Source organism: Dendrobates tinctorius, unplaced genomic scaffold (genome assembly GCF_039654945.1).
Source record: "Dendrobates tinctorius isolate UK_male_01 unplaced genomic scaffold, ASM3965494v1 ptg000164l, whole genome shotgun sequence".
Taxonomy (NCBI): Eukaryota; Metazoa; Chordata; class Amphibia; order Anura; family Dendrobatidae; genus Dendrobates; species Dendrobates tinctorius.
In genome coordinates this window covers 8648776-8668480 of record NW_027361831.1, presented here as the reverse complement: position 1 = coordinate 8668480, position 19705 = coordinate 8648776, and the positions used below count along the sequence as shown (strand labels likewise).

Below are 19705 nucleotides of genomic sequence, written 5' to 3'. Positions count from 1 at the left end.
CTCGTTTACGGACTACTCTTCTGTCTTCTGATTTTGTATTTTCTCTGCCCTTTTGGTTCTAGCTAAAATCTAGGCCCCTTAAAGTAGTTTCAAAAAAGATTTGCTACCCAAAAGCTAGCTTTTGTAAATTTTATTTAACATCTAAAAACGTTTTGCTAAACTTGTAAGCTTTCTATTATCTGAAAAAAGTAAAAAAGTTGAAAAGTTGAAAAAAATAAAACCAAATGTTAGAAAAAAATCTTTTTAAATAATTTGCAATTTTCACGTATTTTTCAAAAAAAATGCAAAGTATATTAACCTAAAATTACCAGAGTCATAAAGTATAATGTGTAAAAAAAAAAAAATAAAAACATATTTCAGAATCACTGGAATCAGAAGAAGCATCCAAAGTTAACACCACATAAAGTGACATATGTCAGGTTTGAAAAATGGGCCCTAGTTAGGAACACAAAACGGACTGCAGGAAGTGGTTAAATCAGGGTATTTTGGGCAGTAAAAACGGTGACTTGTAGGAATCTGGTAATCTTGAGGTAGTGTCACAGTCCAATTCTTGGATTTGTGTCAGATTCTGAATGCCCTCATTTAAACCTTTTTTTTTTTCCCCTTTCGGGCCTTTGGGGGCTTAATGTGGGTTTTTGCCCCTGGTGGCCACTGGGATTATTACATGTCTGTTAGTTTCCCTGCTGATGTGACCACTTCCTTTTCATATATAAGGTCACATGGTGTATCAGCTGGTGTTGGTTATAGCAGGTCCTTTGTGGATTCCAACCATGGTGAAGTTAGCAGCTGGCTCTGAGGTGTTTAGCCACTGCTGAAAGCTGATCTGGTGCTGAACTCTGCTGCCCGGTGTCTGCAGCAGAGAAACGGTGAAGTTAGCAGCTGGCTCTGAGGTGTTTAGCCACTGCTGAATGCTAATCCGGTGATGAACTCTACTGCCTGGTGACTGCAGCAGAGAAAGATGGTGAAAGTAGCAGCTGGCTCTGAGGTGTCGAGCCACTGTTGAAAGCTAATCCGGTGATTAACTCTGCTGCCTGGTGACTGCAGCAGAGAATGATAAGTGTTTTGTTGTTTTCCTCTGTTTGGTGTATTTTCCTTCATGTGTATTAGTGCAGTGGTGGGATCAGTGTCCGCACTAACCAGTTCCCTAGTAAGGGATAGGTGCAGACTTAGTGATGGATTCAGGTATCCTGGTCAGCGACAGGTGAAAAGCCTGTATAGGGAATGTTAGGAGTGTTTAGGGACACTGCCTCAGGGGAGTGCAGGAGTTCTCCACGTCCCTGTTCCCTGTGGCAGGGCCCACCGTTGTAACTGTTTCCCCGTTGTTCCACTGTTGTGATGTTGTTTTAGTTACCGTCCTGCGGGTCGTGTCACACAGGACAGGTACACGTGACAGTTTATAACCAACCACTCATTTTCCCTGGTGAGCCATGGGCCAAGTACAGACCTGTGACCAATTGCTTCTCGTTCTCACTGAGGAGAGTGGGGTGCTGCACGGTGTGTTGGAGCAGCAGCAGCAGTTGTCGGGGTCTGGGGCCTCCCTTCTGGCTCAACCAGAACCCTAATTTGCAGCTTTGGTGAATACGCCCCCTGTAGTCCCTGCTAGGGAACAGGACTTGCTCATACACGTGGACGCACCCAGGCAGATGGGAGGAGTTGGTGTCCCCGTGGTGCTGCCTGATGTTCCCCGAGGTGAGGTGGCATGTCCATGCTGTGAGCAGACTGATAATATGGTCCGCGGGGCACACTCCGAAACTTCTATACTATTGAAGAAGCCGCCTTCCCCTGGTCGTGTGGAGGAGGACGACCAGGGAGAGTATATTTCCTTCAACTTTCCCTCCCCAACTGCGGCTCTGGCAAATATGCCCCCTGTAGTCCCTGCTAGGGAGCAGGACTTGCTCATACACGTGAACGCACTCAGGCAGGTGGGAGGAGTTGGTGTCCCCGTGGTGCTGCCTGATGTTCCCTGTGGTGAGGGGGCACGTCCCTGTAGTGAGCAGACTGATGATTTAGTCCGCGGGGCTCACGCCGACACTTCTAAACCTTCGAAGAAGCCGCCGCCTCCTGGTCGTGTGGAGGAAGACGACCAGGGAGTGTATATTTCCTCCATATTCCGTCCCATTCTCCTCCAGTAGTGGCAGCAGGGGTGCTGCCATGGAGTAGGTGCAAGTCGCAACCCTCGCCACAAGCTGCCCCTCAGAGTCGGAGTCCTCTTAGGAGGGGGGGCAGAGAGGAGTGGTTACCTCTGAACCTTGTGGGGGTGTGAGAATTACGACATGGGGGGACGCCTCTGTTGTCGGTTCTGTCGGGAGTTCACCATCTAGTGGCAAGAGAGTGAATGAATGACAATAAAAGTTCAGCTCCGGACCTGGGTGTGTACGTGTTTGTATGGGTGTCTGCCATTCTCGCGCCAGTTATCAACCGGAGTGTCAGATAATTGCTGGAGTGAACTATGGTGGAACAAGGCGTCCTCACTGTAGGTGGTCCAGTGAAGTACAGTATTGAGGGTCCGGAGGCCCCTCATTGAGGGAGGGGTACATAGGACAGGTACACGTGACACTTTTGTCTTGTTGTTTTAGTTACCGACCTTCAGGTCGTGTCACACAGGACAGGTACACGTGACAGATTGGCACAGGAGGCAGTTTTCATGCAAAGTCTAGGCAAGTTTATTTAATTTAAAAAACCACAACGGGTAGCAAAGCAAAACACAGCCTTATCATGCACAAAGTGAAAAACAAACTGAAAACAAATAGTCCACATGGTATTGTGGGTCTGCCCGCTCAGATCAGTGCATTTAGCAACACACACTGAAGGTGAACACGAACTGAAAGTAAATAGTCCCATATAGCACTGCGGTTCTGCCGGCTCAGCTCAGTGTCTTTAATAACACACACTGGAGGTCTCCACTTCTCCAGCCCCAGACACTGAATGAGAGACCCGACCTCCATTTTATCTGTCAAACCACGCCTCTGGGGTTGGGATATGTGAACGGTCATTCCCACCCATCTCTTATGACCACTCGTAAAACCCGGCCCTGGAATGACCCAAATAACTCTCTCCGCACTATAGGTGCTGGAGCATACTTCTGAGCTCACATCACCACAGCTAATACATATCTCCTCTCAAGGACTTGTCCGGCAGCCCTCTTACAGACTATAGACAATAGCACATCTACTGAAATGATCAAATTCAACGTTTTAATCACTAAAAAATGAGTAACTAGTGGTGAAACTTCTGTGGAGTAATTAGAGTATTTGCGGTGGCGTAACGACAATGGAATCAGGCCACACAGCTGCTATGGAGCACTTGAGCCGCTACGTACGCCATTGCAAGTTCAACTGTATTGGCATCCTAGATGCTGATACAGTTGATAGCAAAGTTGCAAGAGGGAGCGTCAGATGATGCTTCCTCTATCATTCTTCCTCGACGGCTGACGACTCAGAGCAGTGGGCGTTATGACATTACTACCACTGTGCTGAGATGTACGGGCACTTCGGAACGCTCACTGCAAAAACAGGAGCAGTGTTGGAACAAACAGGAGAGGTGAGTATTGTACTTCATTTTTTGTTAATTAATGAGTACATTGTGGTGGCAATACTGTATATGGGGAGTGCATTATACTGTATGAAGTATGGGAGATTGCATTATACTCTATGGAAGACTATTGGCGTGCATTATGCTATATGGATTATAGGGAGTAGATTATACTCTAAGTACTATGGGGAATGCATTGTATTGCTTTATTTTTTAACGCTATTCCTCGTGCGGTCTCAGTGATTAGACAACTTTACTCTTTGGGTTGGTGCAATTAGAGTGAAACTAGATTTATATTGGGTTATGTTTAGCTGCTTTTACACAATAAAAATTAATTTATAGAAAAAAAAGAATTGTTTTTGCATAGCTATGTTCTGAGAGCTTTAGCTTTTTTATTTCTCCACTGCCTGAGCTGTATGGCAGCTTGTTTTCTTGCGGGACAAGATGTTTTCAGCTATACCATTTTTATTTACATTTGAGCTCTATTCCACTTTTTGTTCAGCAGCATAATGAAAAAAAGCTTATTTTTTTGCCATGATTTTTATTTTTTTACGGTGTTCACTGAAAAGGTTAACTAGTATGACAGTTTATACATCAGGTCTTTCCGGATGCGGCGATACCAAATATGTGTACTTTTTTTTTTATATTTGTTTGTACATAAATATACTTATTTATTGGTGTCATGATCCATGCTGGATCATGACTGATATAAAGCACAGGTAACCTTTTTTCTTTCCTAAGCTGTGCGTAAGGTGTTTTTGCCCCCGGTGGCCATTAGGACTATTGCACTGTGTGTCGTTTGTTCTAAGTTTTCCCCCCGATGGTGGTGAGCGTCACTGCACTCTAGTTTCCTTAGTTAAGTGCACATGATTATAATGCAGGTTTGATTGCTGGCTCTGCTATAAAAGAGTCACAGGTGTTGCAATCAGTGTTGGTGATAGTGTTCATTTCGACCATCCTTGGTGGAGGAAGGAGCTGGAGAGCAGCTCTGATAGAGCCTGGTGTGAAAGGAGTCATAGGGGATTTCCCTAGCTCTGACAGAGCTTGGTGGCAGCGATTCAAGAGGAGAGCTGCATGCTGGTGGTGGATTCTGTTGCCAGGAGCAAGTGCAACAGAGTAAAGCTAAGTTGTGTTTCTCCTTAGTGTGTATTAGTACAGCGGCGGGGCCAGTCCCTGCGCCACCCAGCTCCCTAGCAATTGATAGGTGTAGGGTGTGCTAGGGCGAAAGGTTCGTGATCGGCGCCCGGTGCGGAACATGCATAGGGAACGTTAGGAGCGTTAGGGACACTGACTCAGGGGAGTGCAGGAGGTCTCCATGTCCCCTTTCCCTATCACAGGGCCCACCGTTGTAACTGTTTTCCCTACCCCTTGTCTTGTTATTTTAGTTACCAGCCTGCGAGCCGTGTCACACAGGACAGTGTCACGTGCCGCGTCCTGTTGTTTAGTTACCGGCCTGCGAGCCGTGTCACACAGGACGGCTCCATGTTATAATTGGTATGAGTTTTTCAGTTTTTGGGGGTTGTTTTTCACTTAGACCCTCTAAGTTACTTTAACTTTTGATACTCTGATTGCTGATATAATGCATTGCAATGCATTATACCTGACAGTATTACACTGAGAGAAGCCTCTTCTAGACCTTGCCCGTCATGGTCTAACATGCTTGTTGTAGGTCTTAATGACTTTCTCAAATTGCCATGACACCACTGAACAAAGGCCAGACAGAGTCCAGAATAACTGTGCTGCCTCATTATAGTGAATAGATCCCTCGGGGGTTGTATCTGAATCAAGTCACTCAGAGTTTTAGATGGAAACCCTAAAGTAAGTGGTCAGCGTAGAGTGCCGGATAAATGAGATTCCAAACGGTATGTAAATTGTTCCCAATAAAAGCTTCAACTCAATCCACAAAAAAAGCTAGTCCTCACTCAGGTCTGTCATCTGTTAACGGAAATATAGGGGGCTTCCACGTTACTGGTAGAACAAAGGCTCTGGAAAAGCAAAATGGTTCCTCACCCGCCAAAAGAAATTCAGCAAATTCTCCGTTCTTAAATTCAAATGCCCCCCCTTTTTGAGCCTCACATATTACCTAAACCACATATAGCATTTCTGAAGTGATGAGAGCACGCCTAACTTGCGTGTGCATGCCATCAGAAGCACGGGCTGGGCATAATGTACTGGTGACTACAGCATACTGGTTACTACAACGACAGTTTGCAATTTTGACTTGGAAACATTCATTGCTGCTTGTTACTGGACAATACCCATGGAGTCAAAATTGTCACTACACCTATAGATAAATTCCCAAAGGGGTATAATTTCCAAAATGGGGTCACTTGAAGGGGGATTCTGCTCTTCTAGCAATTAGGGGCTCTGTATTTGTAGTCCTTAGACTTTTCTATGAGAATCTGCGCTCCAGGAGGCAAAAAGCGCTCTATTTCTCCCAAGTCTTTCCGTATGGCTAAACAGTACCATACAGCCACATATGGGGTATTGCCACGTTCAGTAGAAATTAAGACACAAATTATGGTGCCATGTTTACCCACTTCTTGTGTGAAAATGTAAAATCTGGGCTAAAACAAAATTTTGGTGGTAAAAATGTAATTATTTTTTCTTCACTGGTATAGAATTCATTTAAAGTTGTAGATTGTATATTGGGGTCACTTAAGGGGGGTTCTGCTGTTCTGGAACTTCATGGATTCTCCCACCTGCAAACCATAACAGTAAAATTTGGCTCTCCTTTCCATCTGAGCTTTGCACTGTGCCTGAAAAATATTTCCCGATTACATGTAGGGTATTGGTGCACTCAGGAAAAAATGGACCTAATTTGTTGTGAAAAAAAATCCTTATTAGCCCTTGCAAAAATTAAAAACTCGGGGCTAAAACAACATTTTAGTGGTAAAAATGTAATTTAATCTTTCTTCACCGTTTAGTGGTCTAAAATTCTGTGAGGCACGTGTGGTGTGAATATGATCACTGCACCACTAGATGAATTCATTGGGAAATGTAGTTTGTAAAATGAGTTCACATATAGGGGGTTTCTGCAGTTCTAGCACCTCAGGGGCTCTGCCAATGTGATATGGCAACCTCAAACCATTCCTACACCTCCTGAACTCTGATATGACGCCTGTTCCATTCTGAGCTTTGCATTGTGCCTCAAAGGTAGCATTCCCCCACATACAGGTGCATCTCACAAAATTAGAATATCATCAAAAAGTTAATTTATTTCAGTTCTTCAATACAAAAAGTGAAACTCATATTAAATGGAGTCATTAAAAACAGAGTGATCTATTCCAAGTGTTTATTTCTGTTAATGTTGATGATTATGGCTTACAGCCAATGAAAACCCAAAAGTCATTATCTCAGTAAATTAGAATACTTTATAACACAAGCTTGAAAAAATTATTTTAAAATCTGAAATATTGGCCTATGGAAATGTATGTTCAGTAAATGCACTCAATATTTGGTCGGGGCTCCTTTGGCATTAATTACTGCATTAAAGCGGCGTGACATGGCGGCGATCAGCCTGTGGCACTGCTGAGGAGTTATGGAAGCCCAGGTTGCTTTGATATCAGCCTTTAGCTCGTCTGCATTGTTGGGTCTGGTGTCTCTCATCTGCCTCTTGACAATATCCCATAGATTGTGTTTTATCAAGTCCAAAGTCATCGCGGCTGTCTACCAGGAAACTTTAGAGCACTTCATACTTACCTCTGCCGACAAGCTATTTGGAGATGGAAATTTCATTCTCCAGCAGGACTTGGTGCCTGTCCACACTGCCAAGTACCTATACCTGGTTTAAAAACAGCAATATCACTGTGCTTGATTGGCCAGCAAACTCGCCTGACCTTAACCCCGTATCAAATCTATGGGGTACTGTAAAGAGGAAGATGAGAGACACAAGACCCAACAATGCAGACGAGCTGAAGGCTGCTATCAAAGCAACCTGAGCTTCCATAACACCTCAGCAGTTGCCACAGACTGATCACCTCCATGCCACGCTGCATGGCGGTGTTTATTCCTGGTTATCATTGCGCCTGTGCTGTTCACCCAGCGCTTCCTGTGCTGACGTCGGAAGCTATGGGCGTCTAGTCTCACGGGGCCCCGCGTGATCTGGACGTCACACCTCCCCACAGTCGGCCTGAAAGTGTCTGAGCGTCACTAAAATAATGCTGCATATGGGCGTCCCCATTTTTTACCATCAGCCCGGTTATGTCCGGTGCGTTGTCCGGACAGTATCGGACACTGACAATTTTGTCCATTAATAATACATGCAATAGCGTGGTTATTACTATGGTAACGCCTACTTCCGGGAACGCCGCCTACGTCATTTCCGGTTTATGCCCGATATTTAAACAGCGGTTTTTATCAATTCAATTGCGCCCCCTGACGAAGGTGTTCCGAAACGCGCATTGGTGCGGACCCAGGAACCCCCTGTTTGCCATCTGCTACAGTGTCCAGGTAATAGCTAATATTGAGCATAATATGTGTATATATTTTTGAATTTTGCCTTGATCTATTGATCCACAGCCTGGCCACTTTTCATGTGTATTGTACCTATCACTGCTAGGTGCATTTGTTATATTATGTAATACATTTTGTATAATCGTGATTACATTTAAGTGCAGTATTGGCAACATGGGCCTCTGTGTCCCTATTTGCGGGTGATGTTTTTATGGTTTTATAGCATTGTACTTGTGCCCTTTTCACTTTGCCTCACCTTTGAATAAAGCAATCTTATCATGACCCTTTGTTGTACTCTGGATTCCCCCCCCCCTTGTTCGTTATGTATTTGGTACAACGGGTCGCTTATAGTCCCTGGGTGTACATGTTGGGAATATGTTACTGTATATTACATTAACTGATTTTTTTCACATGTCACAAATACCAGATTTTACTACCCTCTTCATTCATCACGCTGCATTGATGCAAAAGGAGCCCCGACCAAGTAGTGAGTGCATTTACTGAACATACATTTCAGTAGGCCAACATTTTGGATTTTAAAATAATTTTTCCAGCTGTTGTTATAAAGTATTCTAATTTACTGAGATAATGACTTTTGGGTTTTCATTGGCTGTAAGACAATCATCAACATTAACAGAAATAAACCCTTGGAATAGATCACTCTGTGTGTAATGACGCTATACAATATATGAGTTTCACTTTTTGTATTGAAGAACTGAAATAAAATATCTTTATGATATTCTAATTTTGTGAGATGCACCTGTATGGGGTATCAATGTACTCAGGAGAAATTGCTCTACAAATTTTATGGAGCAATTTCACCTGTTACCCTTATGAAAATGCAAACTTTGGGGCTAAAACAACATTTTTGTGGGGAAAATGGAATTTAAATTATTATCACGGCTCAACGTTGGGGGTTCAAGGTGCTCAACACTCATCCAATTACATTACTTGAGGGATTTAGTTTCCAAAATGGGGTCACTTGTGGGGGGTTTCCACTGTTTAGGCACATTGGGGGCTCTCCAAACGGGACATGATGTCAGCTAATGATTCCAGGAAATGTTACATTCAAAAAGTCAAATGACGCTCCTTTCCTTCCGAGCCCTGCTTTGCACCCAAATAGTGTTTTCTCCATCATATGGGGTATCAGCGTACTCAAGAGAAATTGCATTACAAATTGTGTGAAGCAATTTCTCATGTTACTCTTATGAAAATGCACAATCTGGGGCTAAAAGAACATTTTAGAGAGGAAAATGTGATTTTATTATTTTTATGGCCCAACGTTATAAACTTGTGTGAATCACCTGAGGGTTCAATGTGCTCATCACACATCTAGATCAGTTTCCTGAGGGGTCTAGTTTCCAAAAAACCCTATGAAAATAAGAGCCAACAGACTGCCAGAGAAAAAGGCCCTGAAGACGCTAGGCTTCAAAAAAGCTATGTCAGTACTCAGGAATATTCTGAAGCCAGAGCTACAGGCAAAAGGAGATTCAGCTCACCCCAGCAGGGAATGGCAGAATACAGAAAAGCAAGGAAAACAAAAAACAAAACAAAAATGCTAACAGGCAAAACAGAAAACAGCTTTAGAGGAGCAGGAATCAGACTGGTGTCCTAGAAGTCCACAGAGAAACCACCCGCAGGGCAGAAGGGCGTCGGCAGCCTTATATCCAGTCCGTGACTCCACTCAGCCAGTCATCCTCAATAGGCTCAGGTGCCTGATAATCAGGCTCATTACCTTCCTTTACCAGAATAGGGAGTTCACCAGACCTCAGTGACGGAGGGGAAAATTAACTCCCAACAGTACCTCCCCCTTGAGGAGGGGTCACCGAACCCTCAACCACGCCACCAGGGCGATCAGGGTGAGCCCGATGAAAGGCACGCACCAATCTTTTGGCATGAATATCAGAGGCAGAGACCCAGGAATTATCCTCCTGACCATAACCCTTCCACTTAACCAAATACTGGAGTCTCCGTCTAGCCAGACGGGAATCCAGTATTTTCTCTACCTCATATTCCATGTTACCTTCAACCAATACAGGGTCTGGAGGTGCCACCCCAGGAACAACTGGTTCAACAAACCTCGTCAACAAGGACTTATGGAACACATTATGGATTTTAAATGTGACAGGAAGAGCCAAACGAAAAGAGACCGGATTAATAATCTCCAAAATCTTGTAAGGTCCAATAAATCTAGGCTTAAACTTAGGAGAAGCCACCTTCATAGCAATATTTTTTGATGATAACCACACCATATCACCAATCTTAAACTGGGGACCAATGGTCCTAAGTCGATTGGAAAACCGCTGGGCCTTTTCCTGGGAGAGAGATAACTTATCCACCACTTGGTCCCAGATCTGGTGCATTCTCTCCACCACAGTGTCAACACCTGGGCAGGCAGAGGGCTCCACCTGCCCTGAAGAAAATCGAGGATGAAACCCAAAGTTACAAAAAAAGGTGACATCAAAGTGGCAGAACTAGCTCTATTATTTAAACAATATTTTTATTGAGGTTTTCAGAGTAATAAGCAAAAATGTAAGGCATACATTTAAACAATTACATCCAAATGAATTTTGAGTGATGTAAAGCAATACATCACAGTGTAATGACATTACAATCTTATCAACACTTGAAATAAGTGCGGTAAACAATAAACATAATAATACAAAAAAAAAAAAAAAAGGAAGAAAAATAAAGAACCTTTACAAAAGTACACTAGGCACCTAGATATATGAAATTTTGGCACATCATGAATCAAAAAAAAAAAGAAAATAAAAGTTCAGGATATGAAATCTTCTATTTTGGGCTTGAGTTCCACCCATCTATACCACCTTTCATCAAATAACTTTATTGATATATTGTTAATGTAGTGAATCCTCTCATAAACACAGTGTTTATCTACCAGCATAATAAGCGTGACAATATCTGGAGGTTGCTTACTGTTCCAACCTTTCGCTATGAGGAAAGCTGCGGACATAAGAATGTGAGCGGCCAGGAACTTTTCCTTTTTAAGTCTGTGTATGTCTATGAGTAGCAAAGCTAAAGCAGGCTGTGGCTGAATACGCCAATTACATATGAGTGAAAGTAAGTCAAAAACTCTAAGCCAATATAGCTTCAATATAGGACATCCCCAAAAGACATGAAGTAAATCTGCTTGAGATCCACAACCACGCCAACACGTTCCAGAACCCCCCCTCCAAAGTGCCTGAGTCTATTTGGGGTGAGGTAATATCTGTGAACTAACTTGTAGTGTGTTTCAAGTATGTTCATGCACCTCGTAGATTTAACCGCAATTTTAAGAGATGAAGTCCATTGAGGGATATATATCTGTCTCTGCAGAGTGGTTTCCCATTTCTCAAAGCATCCCTCATTAGTGAAGGTGTCCTTGCCAGTCAAGCTGTTATACAGAGGTCTGAGATAGCTCCCATGTCTGGGGGACGTGCTAAATAAAAAATTATAAATAGTGTGGTTAATCAAAACCACTCTGCAGAAGTATTTCTTATATTTATTGTATTCCTCCTTGAGCAAAAGATATTTCATGTATTCCGTATTAGGAATTCCAAATCTGGTCTTAACCAGCTCAAAGGGCATGACTCTGTTGTTATCCAACAAGTCATCCACAAAAGTGATTGGAAACTTTGCCCAACTGTCGAACATAGGTCTTAAGGAAGTCCTGACAGGAGACAAAAAGGATAGTCTCAATTTTTCAGTTGAAAAAGGGGAAACATTAGATTTTCCTTTACACAAGTAACCCCACACATATTAGTGAGACAAATATAGATCATCTTTTGCAGTCTCTCGACCTTAAGTTGAGGGAACTGTCAAAAACCCCGGTCACATGGATGGGTAAAATAGTGTTATACAAAATGTTCTGCCTTCCTAAAGTCCTGTTCCTATATAGGAATGTCCCTCTGCCCATATCCATACAATCCATACAAAAATTAACCCACCAGATGAATAAGTTTATTTGGAATAACCGGAAACCTAGAGTGAAGAAACGTACATTACTCAAATCTAAAGAAAATGGGGGAATAGCTCTTCCAGATCTGGAGGCATACTACTTTGCCACTGTGACTGAATTAACAAAAAGTTGGTTCACGGAACAGACTGAACTGGAATGGCCAAAAATTGAAAAGGATATGATGCCCAACAGGGAACCAATTTTGTTTATATCATACTTTCTTTTGCACAGAAAAGAGATTGTGAATATAGATAATCCAATACTCAGAGCCTCTAGCTCTATTATTTAAAGCAAATTCGGCCAAGGGCAAAAATGAAACCCAATCATCCTGATCAGCGGAAATAAAACATCTCAAATACGACTCCAAGGTCTGGTTTGTTCTCTCTGTCTGCCCATTGGTCTGAGGGTGAAAAGCAGAGGAGAAGGACAACTGAATTCCCAGCTTGGAACAGAAAGTCCTCCAAAATCTAGACACAAACTGAACTCCTCTGTCAGATACAATGTTCTCAGGAATCCCGTGTAAGCGAACCACCTGTTGCAAAAACAGGGGCACCAACTCAGAGGAAGATGGCAACTTAGGGTGTGGTACAAGATGAACCATCTTAGAGAACCTATCACAAATCACCCAAATAACAGTCATTCTTTGAGAGACCGGCATATCAGAGATGAAATCCATTGAAATATGGGTCCATGGCCTCCTGGGGACCGGCAAAGGCATCAACAACCCACTAGAGCGAGAACAAGATTTAGACCGGGAGCAAGTCCCACAGAACTGCACAATATTCCTGACATCATGAGACAAGGTGGGCCACCAAAAAGAGCGACTCACCAGATCTCAAGTACCAAAAATACCTGGATGACCAGCCAATGCAGAGCAATGAACTTCAGACATCACTCTCTTCTTCCACTGGTCAGGAACATACAACTTTCCACTGGGACAACGCTCAGGTTTGTCCTCCTGGAACTCTTGCAGAGCACGTCTCAAATTGGGTGAGATGGCAGAAAGAACTACCCCTTCGCCTAAGATGGTAGCAGGCTTGGTCACCACAGGAGAATCAGCAAAGAAACTCCTAGAGAGGGCGTCTGCCTTGACATTCTTAGTTCCAGGAAGAAAAGAGACCACAAAATCAAAACGTGTAAAAAACAAGGCCCACCTAGCCTGTCTAGGGTTCAAGCGTTTAGCCGACTCTAGGTAAATCAAATTCTTGTGGTCAGTGAGGACCACAACTTGATGTTTAGCTCCCTCCAACCAATGTCTCCACTCTTCAAATGCCCATTTCATGGCCAACAGTTCCCGATTCCCCACATCATAGTTACGTTCAGATGGAGAGAACTTTCGGGAAAAGAAAGCACAGGGATTCATTTTAGATGTTACAGGATCCTTTTGGGACAAAACAGCTCCTGCACCAATCTCAGAAGCATTCACCTCTACCTGGAATGGAAGTGAGACATCAGGTTGCCGCAAACCCGGGGCGGAGGTAAATCTTCGCTTCAGCTCCTGAAAGGAAGCAACAGCCTCAGGAGACCAATTCAACACATCAGCACCCTTCTTAGTCAGATCAGTCAATGGCTTGGCAATACTAGAAAATTTTGCTATAAATTTCCGATAAAAATTAGAAAAACCCAAAAAATTCTGGAGGGCCTTCAAAGAAGTGGGCTGAACCCAATCATAAATGGCCTGTACCTTGGCCGGGTCCATTTCAATAGTTGACGGAGACAAAATAAGTCCCAAAAATGAAATCCTCTGTACTCCAAAAAGGCATTTCGATCCTTTGACATACAGGGAATTCTCCCTCAAGATCCAGAACACAGTCCGAATATGTTCCACATGAGAATCCCAATCCTTGGAGAAGATCAAAATATCATCCAGATAGATAATCAAAAATTTATCGACAAAGTCTCGGAAAATATCGTTCATGAAGCACTGGAAGACAGAAGGGGCATTAGTGAGCCCAAAAGGCATCACCAGGTACTCAAAATGTCCCTCCGGAGTATTAAACGCCGTCTTCCATTCATCCCCCTGCTTAATGCGGATAAGATTATACGCCCTCCTGAGGTCAAGCTTGGTAAACCAGCAAGCACCTCTAACTCTAGAGAATAGATCCGAAATCAGGGGTAACGGATACTGATATTTAATAGTAATTTTATTGAGGGCACGATAATCAATACAAGGTCTTAAAGAACCATCCTTTTTGGCCACAAAAAAAAAAACGGCACCTAAGGGTGAAGAGGATGGTCTAATATGACCCTTCTCCAACGCCTCCTTAATATAGGACCGCATAGCCTCGTGCTCGGGTACAGATAAATTGAAGAGCCGACCCTTGGGAAATTTACACCCCGGGCTTAGTTCAATTGCACAGTCATAACTCCTATGAGGAGGCAAGGACGCAGACTCATTCTCACTAAATACATCATAAAAGTCCGCCAAATAGTCAGGAACATCATGCGACTGAGGAGAGGTGGAAAAAAACGGAGCCTCACTAAAGGCACACCGACAACCCCAACTCACCACAGACATAGATTTCCAATCCAAAACTGGATTATGAATTTGCAACCAGGGAAACCCCAGAACAACGGCATCATGCAGACCATGCAATACCAAAAATCTGAAATTTTCTTGATGGTCTGGGGCGACCCGCATGACCACCTGGGTCCAAAACTGAGGTTTATTTTTAGCCAAAGGAGTAGCATCAATCCCCCTCAAAGGGATAGGCGTCTGCAGAGGTGTCATCGGAAATCCACAACGTTTAGCAAAATCCAAGTCCATTAGGTTTAGCGCTGCTCCCGAATCCACAAAAGCCTTGGCGGAAAATGTGGACAGGGAGCAGATCAGAGTAATTGCCAGAAGAAACGGCCTGGTGGCGTGGATGAGGGTTCGGTGACCCCTCCTCAAGGGGGGTACTGTTGTGAGTTCATTTTCTGGTCTACCAGTTGTGAGTTCTCCTTCCAGGCTCCCTCTGGTGGTAACAGGAGGTAGTGAGGCTGATTTAATCAGTGGAGATCTGCCACCTGATAAGGATGACGATTGGACCTCAGGAATCTCAGACTAGATTTAAGACAGCCGACGCCCTATTCTGGTGCTGGTGATTCCTTCTGGCTTGTCAGGTCTTAGTTCTCAGCTCTGTTCCAGTCAGCTCAAGTTAAATTTTTCTGCTAATGTTCACACTTGATTTTGTTGGTCTATTCAGTTTCTTGTGTGGTCAGCCAGCCCCGGCTGGGGCTGTGCTGAATTTCCACTCTTATTTATCTGTATTTGCCAATTTGCTTTTTGTCCCTTATTAGATTGGTCTCTTTTTGCTCTGTCTCAGAATATTTCAGAGTGCTGATATAGTGGGAGAAGTCTAGTGACTTCAGGGTTAATTTTGTTATCAGAAGTGTTGGACATTATTTTTGTAGGGTTTTTGGCAGATTGCAGACAGTGTCTTTCCTTTCCTATCCTTTCTAGTTAGTTTGGGCCCCATCGTTTGCTCAGCCTATTTTCCTGCCTGTTTGTGTTTTCATCTTGTTTCACCGTCAATACATGTGTGGGGGCTGTCTTTCCTTTGGGGTCTGCTCTGGGGCAGTTAGTTTTCCCCTTTTCTTGCTTTAGGCTTATTTAGTCCTCCAGCTGTGACGAAGCATCTAGGTTCATCGTAGTAACGCTCCACGGCTGCTGCTAGTTGTATGGTTAGGATCAGGGATCTGCATTCTGCATAGTTACCAACCTCTCTGGTTTTCTGTGACTTAGCTTGTTTTGTTTTTCCCTCCTCGGTGACCCATTCATAACACGTCTACACATCACAGCGGAGATCTCATGACACCTTCTATCTACCTGATGATCCTGAAGAACATTGAGATCTTCTAGTTTACAGTCCTGTGGAAGAAGAGGGTGGAGACATCTCTCTGTTGTTGTCCTCTTACTGGATAGATCTGAAAGAAACACATTTGTGACATAGATAATTATAGGCTGTGTGTATTTAGTCCTGTTTGTTACCTGGTGATGAGAGGGGTTGGGGAAACTCCATCCTGACATGCTTGTACAGATCTTTGTGTCCTTCTAAACACTCCCACTCCTCCATGGAGAAATAGACAGTGACGTCCTGACACCTTATAGGAACCTGACACATACAATGATACCGTCATCTCCCGATCCCTTCATAGCGTTCCTGTATAATGTCCCAGCAGTGTCACCTCTCTAGTCAGCAGCTCAATCATCTTGTAGGCGAGTTCTAGGATCTTCTGGTCATTGATGTCCTCATATATCAGGGGGTGAGGTGGAGGCCCTGTGATTGGGCTCAGGGGTCTCCCCCATGCCTCAGACACATGGTCCTGACAGCGCTCCCTAGAGGTCTTCTTCACTACTGTGTAATCCTGGTTATGGAGAGACACATTATTAAATCTCGCTACAGACATTTCCAGAGTCCTCACCTCTCCAGTTCTGTCCATCTGTTATTCCCATAGATATGAATGATGTAATGTGACGTCATCAGAATCTCTCACCTCTCCAATAAGCTGGAAGAGAATCTCTAGGTTAAGTTGTAATAGCCTGTCCACCATTTTGTCCTTGTCCATATCCATCAATGATGGGTAAATCAGAAAAAGATCTCCACTGAGAGGATCTAATATCGTAGAGACCTTGATGTGAAGAAGATAAGACCGATATAACATCATAAAGAATCCCATTTAATAATACAATTACTGGAGATAATAAGAGGAATCATATGAGGAGATATAATTTGTAGGTGTTGTATTCTCTAGTCTCGTACAGACTGGAACATAAGCTGAATTGCTAACCAAGCCATCTCCTCCATGCTCCCAAGCACTGGCTATGATGGCCATTGCTTCAGCAACTAATTGGCCATAGGCATCACAAGTTTGTTGAAGCTGACCAGGAAATACAGAGACTGATGGAGGACTCAAGAAGTGGTGGCACAGGAGGAGTGTGGAATCATTAATGCGTTACTATCTTTATTAGATTGTTTTTTTCCCTCACATCTGCTAAAAAACCTATATACTTTAGATCAGACATCAAACTAGTAAAAAATAAATAGACATGAGCCCACAGCTATGTAGAAAGTAACTAAATCTTTATAAGGCCTGTTTCACACTTCCGTTTTTGTGTCCGCCAAACGGATCCGTTTCCGTTTTTTTGACGGAAACTGATGCAAACGGATCCGTTTTTAAAAAAACGGATCCGTTTTTTTGACGGATCCGCGGTAACCACTAATGGAAGTCTATGGGACAAAAAAACGGATCCTGCAAAAAAATGGCGGATCCGTTTTTTTACAGAAACCAACGGATTTTGACGGATTTGAAAAAACGGAAGTGTGAAACAGGGCTTAGGTAAAAGAAGTCTACAGTAGGTCCAAAAGATGAACATATCAATTTAAACTGCGTCATCCATAGCTAACCCCAGAGGAAGGCAGGGCTGGCGCCATTCCAGCAGGAGAGGACACTTATGGGTCGGTGTATGGCTCTACTTCCTAACACTATTATTGTTATGTATATACAGCTATCAAAGAAATCCCCTAATATATAAATATCTATTAATCAATTTAAAAACAAACCCAATCAATACGAGATATAGAAAAACACACTATGGTGAGGAGAAATATCGGCTAATATCGGTAGACAGCAGAAATAGATGCCCAGGTGATAATGTCTATAGCTGAAGACTTTTTTCACTCTATAAAGGGACCATGTTGTTGACATTACACACTCCCAGAATGCTAGAAGACTCACACAGTGAGATAGAAAGAGTCATCAATATGGTGTATAGTGCATGTACGCCGGCAGCAGGATCTTCCAGGGTGCATGCGCAGGTATTCCAGACACGAGGTCAAGATCGATCTTTGTGCATGTGTCCTGGGCCTCAGATGTCTAAAACAGTGCCCCGAACTGGTGCATGTGCAACACGAGTCCATCAACGCTAAGCGCATGCCCCCCGTCACAGCAACAGTCAATTGCCTGGAGAAGGTGCCTGCGTGGTGTAGCAAAGGATAAGATATTGCTGCAGTTTACAAATAAGGCACAGCCAGAACCAATGTCATAGCAGGTGCGATATTATCACCTATAAGGTGTAGTGGGGTGGGGTTCACACCGTGTGGTAATGAAGCAGTGACCCAGTAAAGTTCAACGCAAATGTCTTTATTGTCCAAAACTCACAAATGAAAAGCAAAAGGTATACTCCGAATCGCAGCCTGGGCGTCAAAACAGTCCGTATTTGAGACCAGTTGCTGTGGGCGACTACACAATCGTCTCACGCTGAGGGGGCGCCAGGCGTTTGCTTCCCTTGGCTCTGTGTTGACTTCACACATAAGTTGGACGTTGCAGAGCCACCTGCTCTGCAGCTTGCAAACCAACACTGACACACCCAACCTTTGCTGCAGGGATTTTAAATGAGATCTGTGGCCATGGGCCACTTGAAAAACCTGGCTGGAGGGAGTGAACAGTCCCACTGCCATCCTGTAGTTCACTCCAAAAATAAAAGCCCATGCCAGGCTTTCTTAAATCTGCCTTGGCCAAATAGTTTGACCAAGTCCAAACTTAGGCAGGGAAGAGGGACAGGCAGTCTCCACGCGAGCAGTATCCAGCTGGAATCCAATCGAGTTTGTTAGCATGTGTCTTGTGGGTGCCGATCCCGCTCGTTCACTCAGCAAACGTAGGAAATGGAAAGGATGTGTTTCTCGCACACCGACCAGTTAAAATGAAAAGTTTATTTGGACATGATTAAAAATAAAATAATAACATAAAGCCTTATGAGTTTCTGGCGCAAGGGTGTGGGCTTAGTCATAGGATATAGTGAGAACATACAGACAGATATGAATAAGGAGCAAGCACCAATCAGAAAAATAATTGATTAATGAAATTCAACAGCTTTAACACAAAACAAATGACGACTGGACTTTGAATGGTGAATAGAATCAATAGCTATGGAACAAATCGTTTTTGATCATTCAATCCCTTGAGGAATTTCGTATCTAGGCGCAATATCCAATAAGCCTCCCTCATCAATAATGATTGATGCTGGTTCATTCCTCGCCTGGGACAACTAACCTTTTCTATGGCAAAACATGTTAAATTACTGATGTCTCCCTTATGGATAGAAACAAAATGTTTTGTTGCTCCAGAGTAGGAGCTATTGTTGGCGTTGATATTAGCGATATGCTCGGTGATCCTCTTTTTACATTTATGGATCGTGCAACCGATGTTTTTGACTAGGCATGAAGAGCGCTGAAAGCAGTACATCACATGTTTGGTATCACAATTAATACAAGTGGATACCTGATGACTTATTGTGGGGGATATCGAAAATGGGGTTTTTTTGCGGTCCAATGCAAAGGGGCTTACATTACACCTGGTGCAGCCACACTTGTGGAAGCCTTTTAATGCTAACCAATCAGAGGTGGAATCGTCCTCATTTACAACAGGTAAGTACTGACAAATAATGTCTTTTATTTGTTTAAACTGTGGGCTGTACGGAGTCGAAAAAGTGATAGAGGATCGATTGTCTTGAGGGAGAGAAAAATCGGTTTCGTTAGATAAAGTCTGGGTCCGTTTAACCCCTTTACTCCAGAGGGTGGTTTGCATATTAATGACCAGGCCAATTTTTACAATTCAGACCACTGTCCATTTATGAGGTAATAACTCTGGAACGCTTACATAGATCCCGGTGATTCTGACATTGTTTTCTCGTGAAATATTTTACTTCATGATAGTGGTAAAATTTCTTAGATACGACTTGCGCTTATTTGTTAAAAAAATGGAAATTTGGTAAAAATT

General features: G+C 43.3%; 1 protein-coding gene across 1 annotated transcript in view; it reads right to left on the bottom strand.

Moving 5' to 3' along the window:
- LOC141053000 (uncharacterized) overlaps positions 1-16734 on the bottom strand; it is a 114755-nt gene extending 98021 nt beyond the window's left edge. Inside the window, exons 1-7 of the mRNA XM_073550321.1 lie at positions 16690-16734; positions 16424-16558; positions 16115-16294; positions 15918-16041; positions 15711-15853; positions 13945-13964; positions 9621-9646 (exon numbers count right to left, since the gene is read on the bottom strand). Of these exons, the coding sequence (XP_073406422.1) occupies positions 9621-9646; positions 13945-13964; positions 15711-15853; positions 15918-16041; positions 16115-16294; positions 16424-16558; positions 16690-16734 (673 nt within the window). The remainder of the gene's footprint in view (positions 1-9620; positions 9647-13944; positions 13965-15710; positions 15854-15917; positions 16042-16114; positions 16295-16423; positions 16559-16689) is intronic.
- Between the last annotated feature and the right edge of the window lie 2971 nt (positions 16735-19705).